This window comes from Anomalospiza imberbis, chromosome 1, assembly GCF_031753505.1.
Source record: "Anomalospiza imberbis isolate Cuckoo-Finch-1a 21T00152 chromosome 1, ASM3175350v1, whole genome shotgun sequence".
Classification (NCBI taxonomy): Eukaryota; Metazoa; Chordata; class Aves; order Passeriformes; family Viduidae; genus Anomalospiza; species Anomalospiza imberbis.
In genome coordinates, this window is record NC_089681.1 from 74400419 (window position 1) to 74414729 (window position 14311).

General features: G+C 39.8%; 1 protein-coding gene across 3 annotated transcripts in view; it reads left to right on the plus strand.

The window, feature by feature from the left end:
• Positions 1–14311, plus strand: part of TRIO (trio Rho guanine nucleotide exchange factor) — a 241893-nt gene that overhangs the window by 111748 nt on the left and 115834 nt on the right. For all 3 annotated transcript variants that reach the window (XM_068196995.1, XM_068196987.1, XM_068196979.1), the window contains exons 12-13: positions 9508–9677; positions 10561–10735. In XM_068196995.1, coding sequence (XP_068053096.1) covers positions 9508–9677; positions 10561–10735 — 345 coding nt within the window. The remainder of the gene's footprint in view (positions 1–9507; positions 9678–10560; positions 10736–14311) is intronic.

Sequence of the window (14311 nt, forward strand, 5' to 3'; positions counted from 1 at the left end):
TAACTTCAAGTCCTAAACTTGGTATTATCCAGTGTTGCTTTCATTCTTAGAGCCTTGCCATAGGACACCATGAAAACCGCTGTTCTATGATGAGTTTTGGTTTGTAATTCACTGTGGGCTGGGGTAGCATGTGGTTCTGCTTAAGGATTTTTAAAATTTGATTTTACTTTGATTTTTATTATATTACTTTCAGAAGCAGCTTTTACCTGCTTCGTTGCGCAAATACACGTGCTTGTTCAGTCTCAGAGGAGGGAGAAAGGTCATATCAGGGAACTGGTACAGCTAAAAGTCATGATTGTGGAGGGAGATATCATATCAGGGTCATATCAGGGAACTGGTACAGCTAAAAGTCATGATTGTGAAGGGAGATACTGTGCACTTTTGATTTTTTTTTTTTTTTTATCCAACCAGCTCTCCTGTTGTCTGACTTACCAGACCCATGGCTGGAGAGATGTGGTTCAGGAGACCAAAATGTATGGCAGAAGTACAAGACTACTTAAGGCAATCTTATTGCCCAGAGAGACTTTGTTTATTTTTCTGTTTTGCACATCACATTTTTATCTGGTATATTGACAGTTCTTTGCAACCTAAAGATCTTACCTGATAATGGCAATGATTTGCCTCATGTATGCAATTTTTAGTCTTCTTCCAAGGTCACCAGGAAAAAGAAAATTCAGCCACACTAATTTTCAGTAAGATTAGCTTTTTGCTCCAATTCAAAACACAGAACGTGAATTTATAAGCTTGTGGGAGAAGGTGGAACAGGCTGTAGCAAGAGTAAGGACTTCAGCAAAGTGTTTTGTTTTTTGACAATCTTAGGTTATTTGGTTTGTTTTGAGCTCATGTTAAGTCTCCTCACTGTTCAAACTCAGTGAAAATATGAAGAGCTTCTGGATCACAGTGTGTCCTAGTGTGTCTTCCTTCCTTACACTGTACATTGTGAAATGGTCTGTTCAGTGGCAAAGTATAGTATTCAAAATAGCTTTTTCAGCAAAACCTCCTAGAGGATAAGAGTGGGAGTTTTTTGAGTGAAACATCTGCTTTGCACTTGAAACGAAAACACAAGGCAGTTGGCCTTTGAAGGAGGTCAGGACTGAATTACTTTTGAGCATAGACATGGGTACATAGCTCCCCCATCAGTTTTCTGCTAGGTGGTTCCTTGCCAGTACTCTCACAGGACTCTCTGCTTGTTCAGACAAAATATAAATGCTGTTTCATTGACTGTTCTTAGGGGGCAGCTTTTTTGTTTCACTTTCTCCAGCAAATAGTACTGGTCCTTATCTCTTACGAAGCGTAGGAGCAGTCAGCTGCTGAAGTGTGTTCATTTTTTTTTATATGTGTTTCTTCATTACCTGTTTCTCTTAGCACTAAAAACAACAGCTGGAATGGTATTTAAATAAAATACAGTTGGTTGTAGTGGTGAAAGACCAAGAGTGTAAAAAGGATTTGCTTTCAAAAATGAAAAAAGCCCTGAAAGGCAGACTGATATGTGAGTCACTGTTGAATAATTCTGGGAGGCTGATCCAGATGTGCTGGTACATTGCACTACTCCTCTAGATAATAATGTTTTATTTAAAAGAAAAAATATATATATTCTGTATTTTGATTTATTTCTTTGGGAAAATGGCTATTACTTTGAGTCGGTAAGCACACACAGCTGTTACGATGGAAGCCTCTTTGCAGTCCAAACTTTGGGGGAAAAGTACTGTTGTGGCTGATGTTGATTTTTTTTTTGGTTTTGTAATATGAATGACCTTTATACCTAGCAATGCAAGAAAAAAATTTATTACTACCTATTTGTGAAGGATGTATTTTTATATGTTTGCAATCTACTTTAAAATACAGATGAGGGAGTAAAGTGGTTGGTTCATATTTAGTAGACTAGTCCTTGGTTCAGGTGGAAAGAAACAGCAAGCTCAAAGCTCTCCTTTGCTTTCTGTATTCTGATCTATTTTCAAGAGCATGTTGTTTGTTATCAAACATGTGCTTGGAGTGCTGAGAAGGCATCACAAAGCAGATGGAAGATAAGAATGCCCTAACCTGAAAGCCATCCATGCTTATTGGCAGGAGAATTGTGTTCCTCCTGCAGGATGTGGGAAGTCGCTGAATAAATTACTGCATACCTGTAAGCAACATAACCTTTCTGCTGTATTGTGAAGAAATTAACATGCACACATAGCTAGTGAAGAGAGTTCTAGCAGTAGGATAATAGGTTAGTTGTTGAACCAGAAGGAGGTGCCTTAGTTGTTAAATAAAAAAAATACCTTAAAAAGAGCACCAAAAAGCCCAACCCACCAACCAGTCAACCCCCAAAACACAGAAAAACCCAAACAAAGCAAAACACCACCAATGAATTTTGCCCTTGAAGTATTCAGGGCAAATTCTGTCTCTAGTATATTTTTTTTGTGTGTGTGTTTTCTTGGTAAAAAAAAAATAGACATGTAGAGGTAAACTCCTGTTTGTATGTGACAGTTTGGAGGGAGCTGCAGAGCTTAGGCAAGCTGAGTTGTTGGCTGTTTGAGACTTTGAAATCTGGCTCCGGTATCCTTCCAATCCCTTGATTTCATTGAAGTAGGATGTTTCAGTATGTTTTATTCTTTTCCCCCAGAAATACTTCATGTTGAATGAATGCTTCTCATTTGGATGAAAATATTCCATTACCACTTCTCCCCTGTAGGTTTTTTACATAACCTTTATACCTGATGCAGAATTTGCCTGCAATTTTTCTCTGCTTCTCTAGGAAGCAGCAGCCCTTCAGTGACTGCCCAGTAGTCACTCAGTTAATGCTGAGTAAATCAGTGAAGTTTCTGCTTTCAACAGTGTGTTTGCCACTCTTCCTGAAAGTAACAGACTTTTGCTATCTGTATGCACAAAGCAGCTGTGTGCTATGTGTGCAGCAGCCTGTTACGGTGCACATGGAAAATACCGTCTGTCTTTAGCCTTTCCAGAAGTTTTGTAGTGAGGTAGTTACAAGCTGATAGAGCTCCCTGTGGCTTACAAATATCAAAAAACCAACATATAAGTTCTCAGACTCATCACAGTCTAACGTCAACAGACAGCATTTTTCACTGGGGAGAAAAAGGAACTATTCAGAAGTGTCAGAAATACAGTGTTATGTAATGGTATCACTCATTTTGCTTAGTGGTGATCTGAGAAAATCAGTTGCTTGCTATTTGTAAATTGTGATCACATGCTGCTATCTTATTACTAGTTTTAAAATTCTAAGGTTGTGAATATTGATTTTTGGCTCCCATGAATACAGTGAGAAATTTCAATCTATAAGCCAGGCTCTTTAGTGAAGTGGTGTACTGAAGTTAAGCTATGCACGGACAAGCTTTAGAAATTTTGGGATCATAAATATCACTGTCAGGAACATTGCATTGGAAGTACTATGTCTTGACAGATTCCTGGCCTGAGGATGAGTAAGATGCAACTGAACATCTGAAACAGACCATTGCAAGACAGTGGAACCCTTATGGCTTTTGTGCCTTTGGATATTTATAAGATGGCAAGGGACAAGGTGAGAAAAAAATTGCAGCGGTAAAAGAAAACACTTAAAGATAGCAGTAACAAATAAGCAGTTATCATAAAAGGTTGTGTGCAGAACACAGGAGCAGGAGTCTCAATAGTCTCTGCTGTGAAGTGTGTCACAGATAGAGATGAACAGCATTTTGGTGTGAGTTCAAATTCTTCCATACACAGACATACACATGTGCACACACACTCTCTCCGAAATGGCTCCTTCAGCATCTGTGAGTGGGAAGACTGAAATCCTGTCCAAGCCAGGTGTTTGTTGTAGTGCCAAAGAAGAGCAACAGATATTTTCCTAACTGGAGTCAAGTGTGGGAATGCAGATCAGGCTGGCTGTATGTGGAAGCGAATGATCTCTTAAGAGCCTGTTGTTTTTTTGCATATAACCTTTTGTGTGTGTTCTGACAAGTTGATTATAAAATAGCTCAGAGCTTTTTGTAAACATAGTATGCTTAATGGTGTTACTAGAAGACATGACTCTACTTTTTTCATCCTAAACTAAACTTTGCTTCAGAATAGACTGAGGTTGAAACAAAGAGAAGGGAAGTGGAATTGGCTGGGTTTTCAGATACAAAGCCATCATTACCAAAATAATGAAACAGTGGTCTGTGCAGGCTTTGGAAGGAAGGTGGCATCATTTTGAGGGTGCCAGTGCAAGGGAGGGCAGAGGAGGCCTTGCTCTGGCCACAGTGCTGGCCATTCATTCACATCTACCTAGGAGGCATGTGCCTTTGATTCAAAAAAGCTTGTTGATAATAGTCTCGCTTTGTCTCACAACTCACAGTTTGCTCTGCATTGTCCAATATGGGAGGATGTCCATAACACAGCCTTGCATTAATTTTGTCTCGAGGTAGACCCTGAGATGACAGCCCTGCTCCTTTGGTTGCATGTCCCTTCTGGCTATTTGATCTTTCGATGCTGGTGGCCTACAGGTTAAATTTGGATGTCACAAAAAAGGCTGCTTTCTCCTCTGCATGCTGTTTCCAGCAGCAGAACGTCTCTTGAATGCTCCCATCTAAGTGTAAAGACTTTATCTATTTGGCTCATGCATCTCTAATATTTTTATTGTGTCATTATAGCACAGCAGTGATCAATGTAACAGGTCTGGTAAAATATATGAAGTGCATTCTGGTCAGTATTTTGATACTGCTGCTCATCTTGTGAGAGTTGTGGAGGACACTTCTTAATTGGAAATGAGAAACACTTTCAGTAGCAGTGGCTTACTGCTGGTAGGACTGGAATTCAGTTTCCCAGCACAGCTTTTCATCTCTCTTGAGTTTTTTAATACTGGTAGCTTCATTGCTTGGAAAAAAAGGATGAAATTTAAGTCCCAGTGTTACTGAAATAGCACTGAGTGCTTGACAAAAGTGAGGCAGAAGTAGGCCTTTATGCTCTATTAAGCTATGTATAGACATTTTTCTCTTGTTCAGTTAAGAAATAGGGCAAATGTTAACAGGGTAGTAGTAGTTGATATAATTCTATGTGCATGTGGGAAACTTGGTTTTGCTGCAAGGATGAATTTATTCTGAATCAGAAATAAATTCCTTTATAACCATAGAATAGATAGGGGTATTTGAAGCTTTTAAAGATAATTATAGCTAATGAAAAAAAATGCAGGCATTTAACATCTTAAATGTCACTGAAAGGCCCTGGAAGACAAACCCTGGGGTGTTTAACATCTTAAGGTTTTTGTTTTTAAGAAGATGCATTTTTTGTGCACTGCATAGTCTCAAAGGCAAAGCTTACAGGCAGACATACACTCACTAGCCCCTTCCTATGCCTGGACATCCTTGTTAGGGAGCACCATTGCAGCATTTGGCCCTGAACAAATAATAGGTCCTTCAACAACTGTGCCTATGGTAATGCACAAACTGCAACACTGTACTGGGGGACAGGGACAGAAAGAGGAATTTGCTGTTTTTACACGCAGAAACCACATGCCTTTCTTTGCCTGAGCCTACTGAAAAGGCAGATAGCATATCCAAAAAGCCAGTATTATAAAAATGAAAAAAATAACTTGTGAAAGAGTGTGATGGATATTTTATCCTAATAAATAACTCTGTGCTCTTGGGTGAAGTATTTACTCAAAAACAATCTCTGTTTATATTCAGCAAAATACAGTAGGGTTTTATTTAACTGCAGTCATTCAGGAGATTGCAGGGATGGGACTTAAATGGATAGAGGCCCATGATGGAAACACTGAAACTTCCAGGATGTTGCAGACAATTGAAATAATACCATCTCAGTGACTAATGGCTTGCTCCCAAGAACTTAGGAAAGAGGTAGTACAGGATGCAGGCTCATTCAAGCAGATGTTTCTTAGTCTGTGCTATATTTAGATCAAGAAAAAAATCTGCCGAGTGAAACATTTGCCTGTCAGGGATTCAGAATTTTATTTCCCTCTCTAATTTTAATTCTGATAAGATGCAAAGAGCAGATGAAAAGAGGACAAGAACCTCCTTCTGTGACTAGATTGAGTTTTATATGCAGTTTTTCTCACCATATGTTAGAGCTGTCTTGCCACTGGATAAAGTTCTTACTGAGGTCAGAGGATTTGATGGTTTGTTTAGGGATCTTCATGCTACTTCTTTTACAAAGAATAGAAAAAAACATGACTGGAAGTTGCTCAGAAGTTCACACTGAGGGAAAGTTAATAGTTTTTTAATGATGAGTTTGTGGTTTCTTTCCCCACTGGATTTTTGTTGCCAAGCTCTCTTTTACGTAATAATGTGTTACTTCAGAAAGTCATTGCACTGTAAAATCTGTAATTCTGCACTGCTGAACATGTATGGGTAAGCTCTAGTCTCTGTTCACCCCCTGCTGTAAACTCTTTGCTTTCTTTTGGCTTTGCTGTGCAACCTTGTACAGTCTTCAACCCTAATTTTGTATCTGAAAACAAGGTAATTTATGTAATTTCCAGTATATCCAGGATTCATTCTGGTTTGAAAGCTGCAGAGAAGCCAGCTGGCTACTGCCACTCATTAAGAATTAAGTTTCTCTCAGTACACTGTGTGAATTTCTATCCAGCTTTAGTAACCTGACAGTTTGAATCATCTGTGGTGGCTTTCTCATATCTTTTGTTTATAAACACCTAGATTATTTTGGGGGGGGAAGATTTTTGTCAGAAACTAACTTGGTGGAAAAATGTAAAACATTTATTTGGTAATGTATTAAAGTAACTTCTGCTATGGAAGTGTCACAGAGCTATTTAGTCACTTAAATGGCTTAACTTGTTCCACTTTCAACAGTGTATGAATCACAGCTAGGCAAGTAATGCATACTAATTACTCTCCTTCTCTTTCTGCACTTTTCATAAAATGTTTTTGCTTCCCAAGCAGTGCACAATTCAGCTCATGGGCTAGGCAAACACAACGTATTTTTGAGCTCTTCGGAACCCTGGGGTCCAGATACCGTGTTTATAGTGATGCCATGCTGACCAGGCACTAAGCCAGTCAGTGTCACACTTGGTTGTGCTGGTGGCCATGTCCTTCTGCTCAAGTCAGGTGGTGTTACCTTGAGCTAGCTGTGCAGAGGGAAAGGTCTGCATGTCCTCTGTTGGCTTGGTCTCCAGCATCCAAGGTGAGCTCTGAGGGAATTATTCACATGCACAGCACCTCACCAGTCCAGTGCTTGTAGGTTTTGTTGCTTCTACCAGATCTCCATTCAGTTACAGCAGATGTGGCTGAAGTGTATGTCAAGAATAAGAAATGAAGAGGTGAGGTGTATTCCTTCTAGAGGTCTAACACAGCTGAGCTGCAGAAGGCATGTTGTTAAAAATTGAAGTGGCTCTCAGACCTGTCTCAAACGGCAGTACAGGTACTTCTAAGGGACCCAGGGGACAAATTGATGCCATCTGAGAGACTCAAAATTATTTAATCTCAAGTCCTCTGTAGTAAATATCTGTGTAAATTTGGCCTTTTGTTGGCAGCACAGTAAGCATGGAGTGTATGTAAGCATGTAGAGCCAGCAATGTCTCCCAGCCAGCACCAAGCACATTGCAGAAAACAACAAAGTGTTGCTCTCAAATGTCTGTATCTGCACAGTTGCAAACTGTACTGTATAGCTCTTTTGGAAGGTCTCTGACTCGATGCCCTGTTTTTATGGCTCAGTCATAAACTTCACAAGCTAAGACAGGAATAAATACATGTCCTCTGGGCACTGAGTAAAATGTTCAGGTTGTATTTTCCAGCTTCTTGCTCTTAAGTTGCATTCTGAAGTACACATTTGGAAAAAAAAATTGGATGCTGCATTGGGTTATGCTGGAATGAATGTTGATGAATGCTTCTGACCCACTTGTAAAGTTCTATTGATTTGTGGTCCTTTTAATAAGAAAGACTGCTGTGCTGTGGTGTTTAAAACTGTGGAGTTGCATTCAGGTTTGTGACAAGCATTGTCTTTGGAACGTATGAGTAGTCAGAATAACTCTGTATGAACAGATAGTTCTGGTTTGAGGAGGAGGGGGTAGTAGATTTGTAGAAAAGAGTCTGGTTAAATCTCATTAGTTCATCTCAGTTGTGAAAACTTAGCCTATAGTTCGGTTTACTCAAAACCTACAGGAGGCATAAAAAGCTATGAGATACCAAAACTGGCATTTGATTTTAAAACAAATTTTCAAAGGAACTAATTAATCAAGACCTGGAATCGTTCACTGAGTTTTCTATTTTAATGTATTAGTTAGGAAACCTTTATGATCAAAACATACATGTAAAAACAGCAGCATGAAGTGGCTATTTCTGTAGAAAACATTTAGCAAAAAAAAAAAAATAAAAAATTCAAGTTTCTCTCTTTTGAATTTAAGCCAGTTTTGATTGCTTAGTTATGTATTTTAACAATGTTAACCTTTTAATTAGGTTCAAATGTCTCTAAAATTTTCAAAGGCAGAGATTAAAATGTCTTCAAAAGACTTTAATACTTTTGATCGGATCAGAGTTACTCTTTCGGGATAAAAAACAAGCTCTTGTTCTTGGAATAGCAGCATTTGGGATGAGATGGTAAAATAGACAGGAGGGACTGGGTTCGAATGCTTCCTGTAAGAGCAGCTGTTCCAGTGTGATGTTGGTGCTGCTCATGGGAGTGTTGCAGGACACAGCCGTGCTCCTGCTGCTTTTTTTTCAGTTCGACAGTAGATGACTAACGGTTTGCTGATGAGTGACTTTCACAACAGAGCTTAGGATGCAACAGTTTCCATCATGAAATTGTGGAAAAGAGCACTGTGGGGTTCTTCATGATACAGGTTCATCAGTGATACCTGTCCAGCATATACCTAGGGATTTTTGTGTAAGCCATGGTGCATGGGCATTTTTGAGCAGGAATGTGTGCACATGGGAAGCAGGGAGGAAGAATATTGAATTAACTGGTAGAATTGCTTATGATGATTTTTGTTGTAATAGTGTGAAACTGAAATGAGGAGGGCAAATACCATCGTGATAGAACAATAACTTCTCACATCTGATTTGTCTCTGTATTTTGTTTTCTGAAATGCCCTTTCTTTTTCCTTATTTTGAAGGCCACTGAAAAGTGTTGTGTTGTCTGTGTGCAGTGTCAGCCTGGCAGTGCAAATTTGATGGTGGCTACAATACATCTCCCTTCCTTCCTTCCTTCCTTCCTTCTCTCAGAGAGTGTTACCATAGCATTTCTCTCCCAGAGACTCTCGCGCAGAGCTGCAGATGGGATTCTCACTATGAACTCTGTGCTGCTCAATCGGATACGCTCAGTTCTGTAGAAGCAAAATGGGGAAGAAAGGGTGACTTAGCAACACGGATAAAGCTTTCCTGGTATTTCCAAGAAGCGAAAACCTTTTTTGAAACAAAGGCTTGTCTTCATTAATATGAGGATGGGATTTTTCTATGAAGAAAAACAAATCCTCTTTCTTCCTGCCACCTCAGTCTGTTTTCTCTTGTCCAGGGGGATGGATTTGGAATAGTGGACTTCCTGATCCTCGGGCTTACGTTTTTTGCTTTTTCCCCTTTCTTTTAGCTGTGGACGTGGCTTGAAGAGCTACAGAAAGAACTGCTTGATGATGTCTATGCTGAGTCTGTGGAGGCTGTCCAAGACCTGATTAAACGTTTTGGTCAACAACAACAGACCACTCTGCAGGTTACAGTCAATGTCATAAAAGAAGGTGAAGATCTCATACAGCAACTAAGGTAAAACATATTTTTATTTAAATCTCTCCTGTTGTTTATCTGATGTTCTGTGAGGTTCTTTCTATTTTAAGGGTAGAGATGATGAGTACAAGATATTACCTATAAATAAAACTTGTAAATATTAGGACTACAGGGATCTCTCATGCTGTACTGTTGGTCTCTAAACCTCTGTTTACAGGAAGCTGAGCTTATAAACACTGCTGCCACAAGAAGGAGATTTTGTTGACATAAGCTACCTTTTTGATAGAAGCAGTTATGTGTTTTTGTAGTCTGACATGCAGGGCTCTGCTGCATTTTGAGTTCTGAGCAGCAGCCTTTTTATAAAGAGACACTTGACTTTGTTTTGCATACTGACAAGTAACTTCATTGTAGTAAAGGCCAAGTTTCTGGTCCATTTCATTCAAAAATGATCTGAATAAATATATTTGGTTTCCAGCTGCTCTGTTACATGTCTCCTTTGCTGCAGGGTATTAACAAATCTGAATTTGCAGGTTTTATAATGAGGTAAAAGATTAAGTAATTTTCTTTAATTAACTAATTTTGATTTTCTTTCCTTGCCAGGAAGATTCAGTAAAGTAAATAGTTATCATATGCTACTTCCTTTTCACAGTGGCAGCATTTGTCTCTGGTTTTAAATTTTATCCTTCCTGTAAATAGAATGTCTTTACATGATGAATTGGGCAAAAAATGAAGGTAATTAATTTCCTAATGTTTTTTTCAAGTACTAGAACATAGTTTGACTTTTTATTTACAAAGATGTACAGATGTAACTTTCATGCAACAACTTTATCTTGTGGTCATGTATAGCATCCAAATTATTTGGGTTTTTTTTTTTTCAATAATGCTCTTTTTTCTTCCCCTCCCCTCTCTCTGCTTTGAATAGGGATTCTGCCATTTCTAGTAACAAGACCCCCCATAACAGCTCGATCAACCACATAGAGACAGTCCTGCAGCAGCTGGATGAGGCCCAGTCTCAGATGGAGGAGCTTTTTCAAGAACGCAAGATCAAACTTGAGCTGTTTCTGCAGCTCCGCATATTTGAAAGGGACGCAATAGATGTGAGTGTTTGCTCTCAGACTTGCACTGCACGCACTTCTCCTCTTGTGTAGGAATGTTTATGCTGAGATTGTGTAGTTGCATTGGCATGTGGCTCAAATGGCTGATAGACTTAATTCTTACCTGAACTAAGGCTTTTGTCCTGTGTGTGAAAATGTCAGAAGAGCTCAGTGCTCAGCAGAGCTGAGCTTTTTGATTGGCTCTTGGTGCAGCTTTAAGCAAATGTTAGGTAAAATCATAATGCATCAGTTACTTCATCCGCTAAGCTTAGCTTGAATATCAAACTACCTTGATATAACTAGTATGCCTGCAGTTAATATGAATAGGACTTGCAAGATAGTTTCGTACAAATCCTCTAAACTGATGCTTTGTAGCAACAACCCTCTTCTCTTCCTTTTCAAAATCAGCAGTTTTCAGTTGGCAGCTGCAAGTGGTATCTGAAATTCTATCTTAATCACTGAGAATGTTCTATGGGCTGTCATTTTTTAAAAATAAAGTTATTTTCCGTCTCCAAAATAATTCAATAGCAGTTGTAGTACTTCACTCCCGCAAAACTTCAAGAAGTTTTAAGCCTGCCCAAACTTTGAAGAGGAGTTGCAACTTATCAGTTGAAGAGTTTCTGTTTGTGTGCAGGAACATGTACACAAACAGACATGAACTTAGCAGAGTTGCATTTGAAAACTTCAGCTAAGTTCATAGGACTTCATAAAACTACTAGTGCTGCACACAGTGACTGAAACAAGTTGGTGCCTTATAAGGTTCAGTGTTATTCATTGGTAAATGATCTTGTTGGAGTGTATAACAACTTACCTCAAAATTCTACACCAGGAGTTAAAATGGTAAGTTTGCCCCTTTGCTTTTGTGTAGTAAAAGCTGCAGCTGTTGGTTATGAATTTAAAGGTAAAAGAGGCAGTCAGCAGAAAGCTTCTCAGGTTTTTAGTGATAGTTTTTATTGTTTTGGTTTGGTTTGGTTTGGGTGTTTCTTCCCCGTCTGAAAATCAGGATTTGATGTCATGGCTGAAGTCTGGTTTAGCTAAGCACACTGTTAGGGGCAGTGCAGAAATAGGTAGACACAGTTCCTTGATACTTACCCACAGAGGAAGTGAGAGTGTGTGCTCTACAGTAATAACAACTCTGCTGTAAAGGAAGACTAAGAAAAGGGTTTTTTTTTTTCAGTTTTGCAATTCACACTGGTCTGCAGAGAGCTTTTTACTTTGACTATGGGAAAGTAGCTTTTCTGCTTTGATCGTGTGAGGGTAGCTAACTCACATATGCTTACAATCTTTGCAGAAGTGATCAACAGTGCTTGATGTCTGTGAGATGTTCTCAGAACACTTTTTTTTTGAAGGAATGGCAGCTGTGTGGGGCAGTGCATACCAAGAAAATTAATGGAAGAATTAGAATAAAGTTTTGAGTGAAGTTCACTATTAAGTTGATTGCTCTCTGTTGTAGGTTACATAAGCCAGGATTCTACAGCAGCAAAAGGCTGGTTGCAGAAGCCCTGCTTTGCTGATGTGTTCTAATCCTTCAGTTCAGGACAGCATCTATATAGGTAGGAGTACTTCTGGTACTGCTACTTGGTGATGCCCATAGGATTTTGCATCAGAAAGCTGCCAACCCTAACTTCATAGAATCATAGAATAGAATATACTGAGTTGGAAGGGACCCACAAGGGTCATCAAGTCCAGCTCCTGACCCTGCACAGGACATCCCAAGAGTGACCCTGCACAGGACATCCCAAGAGTCAAACCATGTGCCTGGGAGTGTTGCCCAAACGGTTCTTGAACTCTGTCAGGCTTAGCGCTGTGACCACTTCCCTGGAAAGCCTGTTCCAGTGCCCAACCACCCTCTGGGTGAAGAACCTTTTCCTGATATCCAATGTAAACCTCCTCCAGCTCTGCTTCATGTTGTTTCCTTGACTGCGGTCACTGGTCATGAGAGTGAAGATGTTGGTACCTGCCCTTCCACTTCCCCTCATGAGGATGTTGAAGACTGCAATGAGATGTCCCCTCAGTCTCCTCTTCTCCAGGCTGAACAGACCAAGTGACCTCAGCTGCTCCTCATACGACTTCCCCTCCAAATGCTTTACCATCTTTGTAGCCCTCCTTAGGGTTCTCTCTAATAGATTAGCATCTTTTTTATATTGTAGTGCCCAAAGCTGCACACACTTGACAGGTCTTGCTTTTTCTAAACCTCACACTTGGCGTGCTTCACATTTTGCCACATACAATGTAAAGCAAAGCACCAGTTAGCTTGTTGAAAGAGTTGGTATAGTTTGTCTATATGGCTTGGAAATAGAAATCATGCCTATTTTTGTTTGATGGAGAGTCCTTCAAGAAAGAAAATGGACGTGGCTGTAGAGTGACTTCAGCAAAATGTTGATTGTTTTGCTGTCTCTGTACCATGTCTTCTCTGCTTCCTCAGCAAAACACTCTTCTCTTTTCCCTCTCCCTGAAGGCAGACATCTGTTCGGAAACTTCCAGGAAGAAAATGTGGGGACTAGTTCCAGGTCAGTTGTTTGAAAGCAAAAGCTCAGCTGAAGTAACTTGATAATGAGGAGGAGCCAGATGCCTGCTAGGAATTTGCAGACCTTGTTTTGACCTTCTCCTTCCTCCAGGATTTTGTGTGACTAGTCCAGTCAATTAAGACTTGTCTGTAGGGGCAGTTAATTCAGGGGAGCATCCTGTGAGGACAGCTTTTCTTGAAGGCAAGTAGTGTTTCTAGCTTCTCTTATTGATTGCAAAATTACACAGGCTAAAATGGGACAGAGGGTTCCCCTAGCACTGCAGGGTTATAACCATGCAGCTGTTCTTCTGGGGACAGTGGTGAGATTTGCAGGCAGGGTTAATTCCCTTCTTCTCCTTACTCTTCCCTTATAATTTGCTGATAAAATACTTTGTTTCTTTGCTGATAAAATACTTCATTTCTTTTGTCCTACAACTTTTTAGATACTCATGCTCTTCTGAAATGGGTATAACTGCAGTACTGCCTCTATATTTCCCCTCGCTCTTGGCATATAAACTTGACCTTCTCTGTCTTCAGCATGATTTTTAGTGCCATTGTTGGTGAGCTATTTGAAGGACTCCTTTGTAAATGCCTGTATTAACTAAAGGCAAGAATGAGCAAAATAATGTAGGTGAAGATTCCCTTGCCAGTGTGATTAGAAGCATGAGGAAGGTGTGTGTGAACCCAGTGGGATGATAACACCGGTGGCAAAGTACATAGTCCGAAATGTGTTTGTCTCATCTGTGTCTGAGCATTTTTGCCTCTTTGTAACTTATGTACCTTGAGGCCTGTGCCAGGGCTCTACACAGAGCATACCACACACTTTTCAGCTCACAGCTTTATCTCAGCTCTATTTTTGGACCATACTTACAAGATGCCTGTTTAATCACACTGCTGAAAAGATGAGGATGTAAAATGCTGGGGTACCACAGAGACTTAACTCCTCTCCCTTTTCCATTTTCTCCTTTTTTTTTTCTCCTATTTACTGGGTCTTGATGAGCACTCAGTTGGGACCATGAATGGTAGACACTACTGAGAAGAGACCCGTGGTTCTTTATTTCTTTCGCACTCAG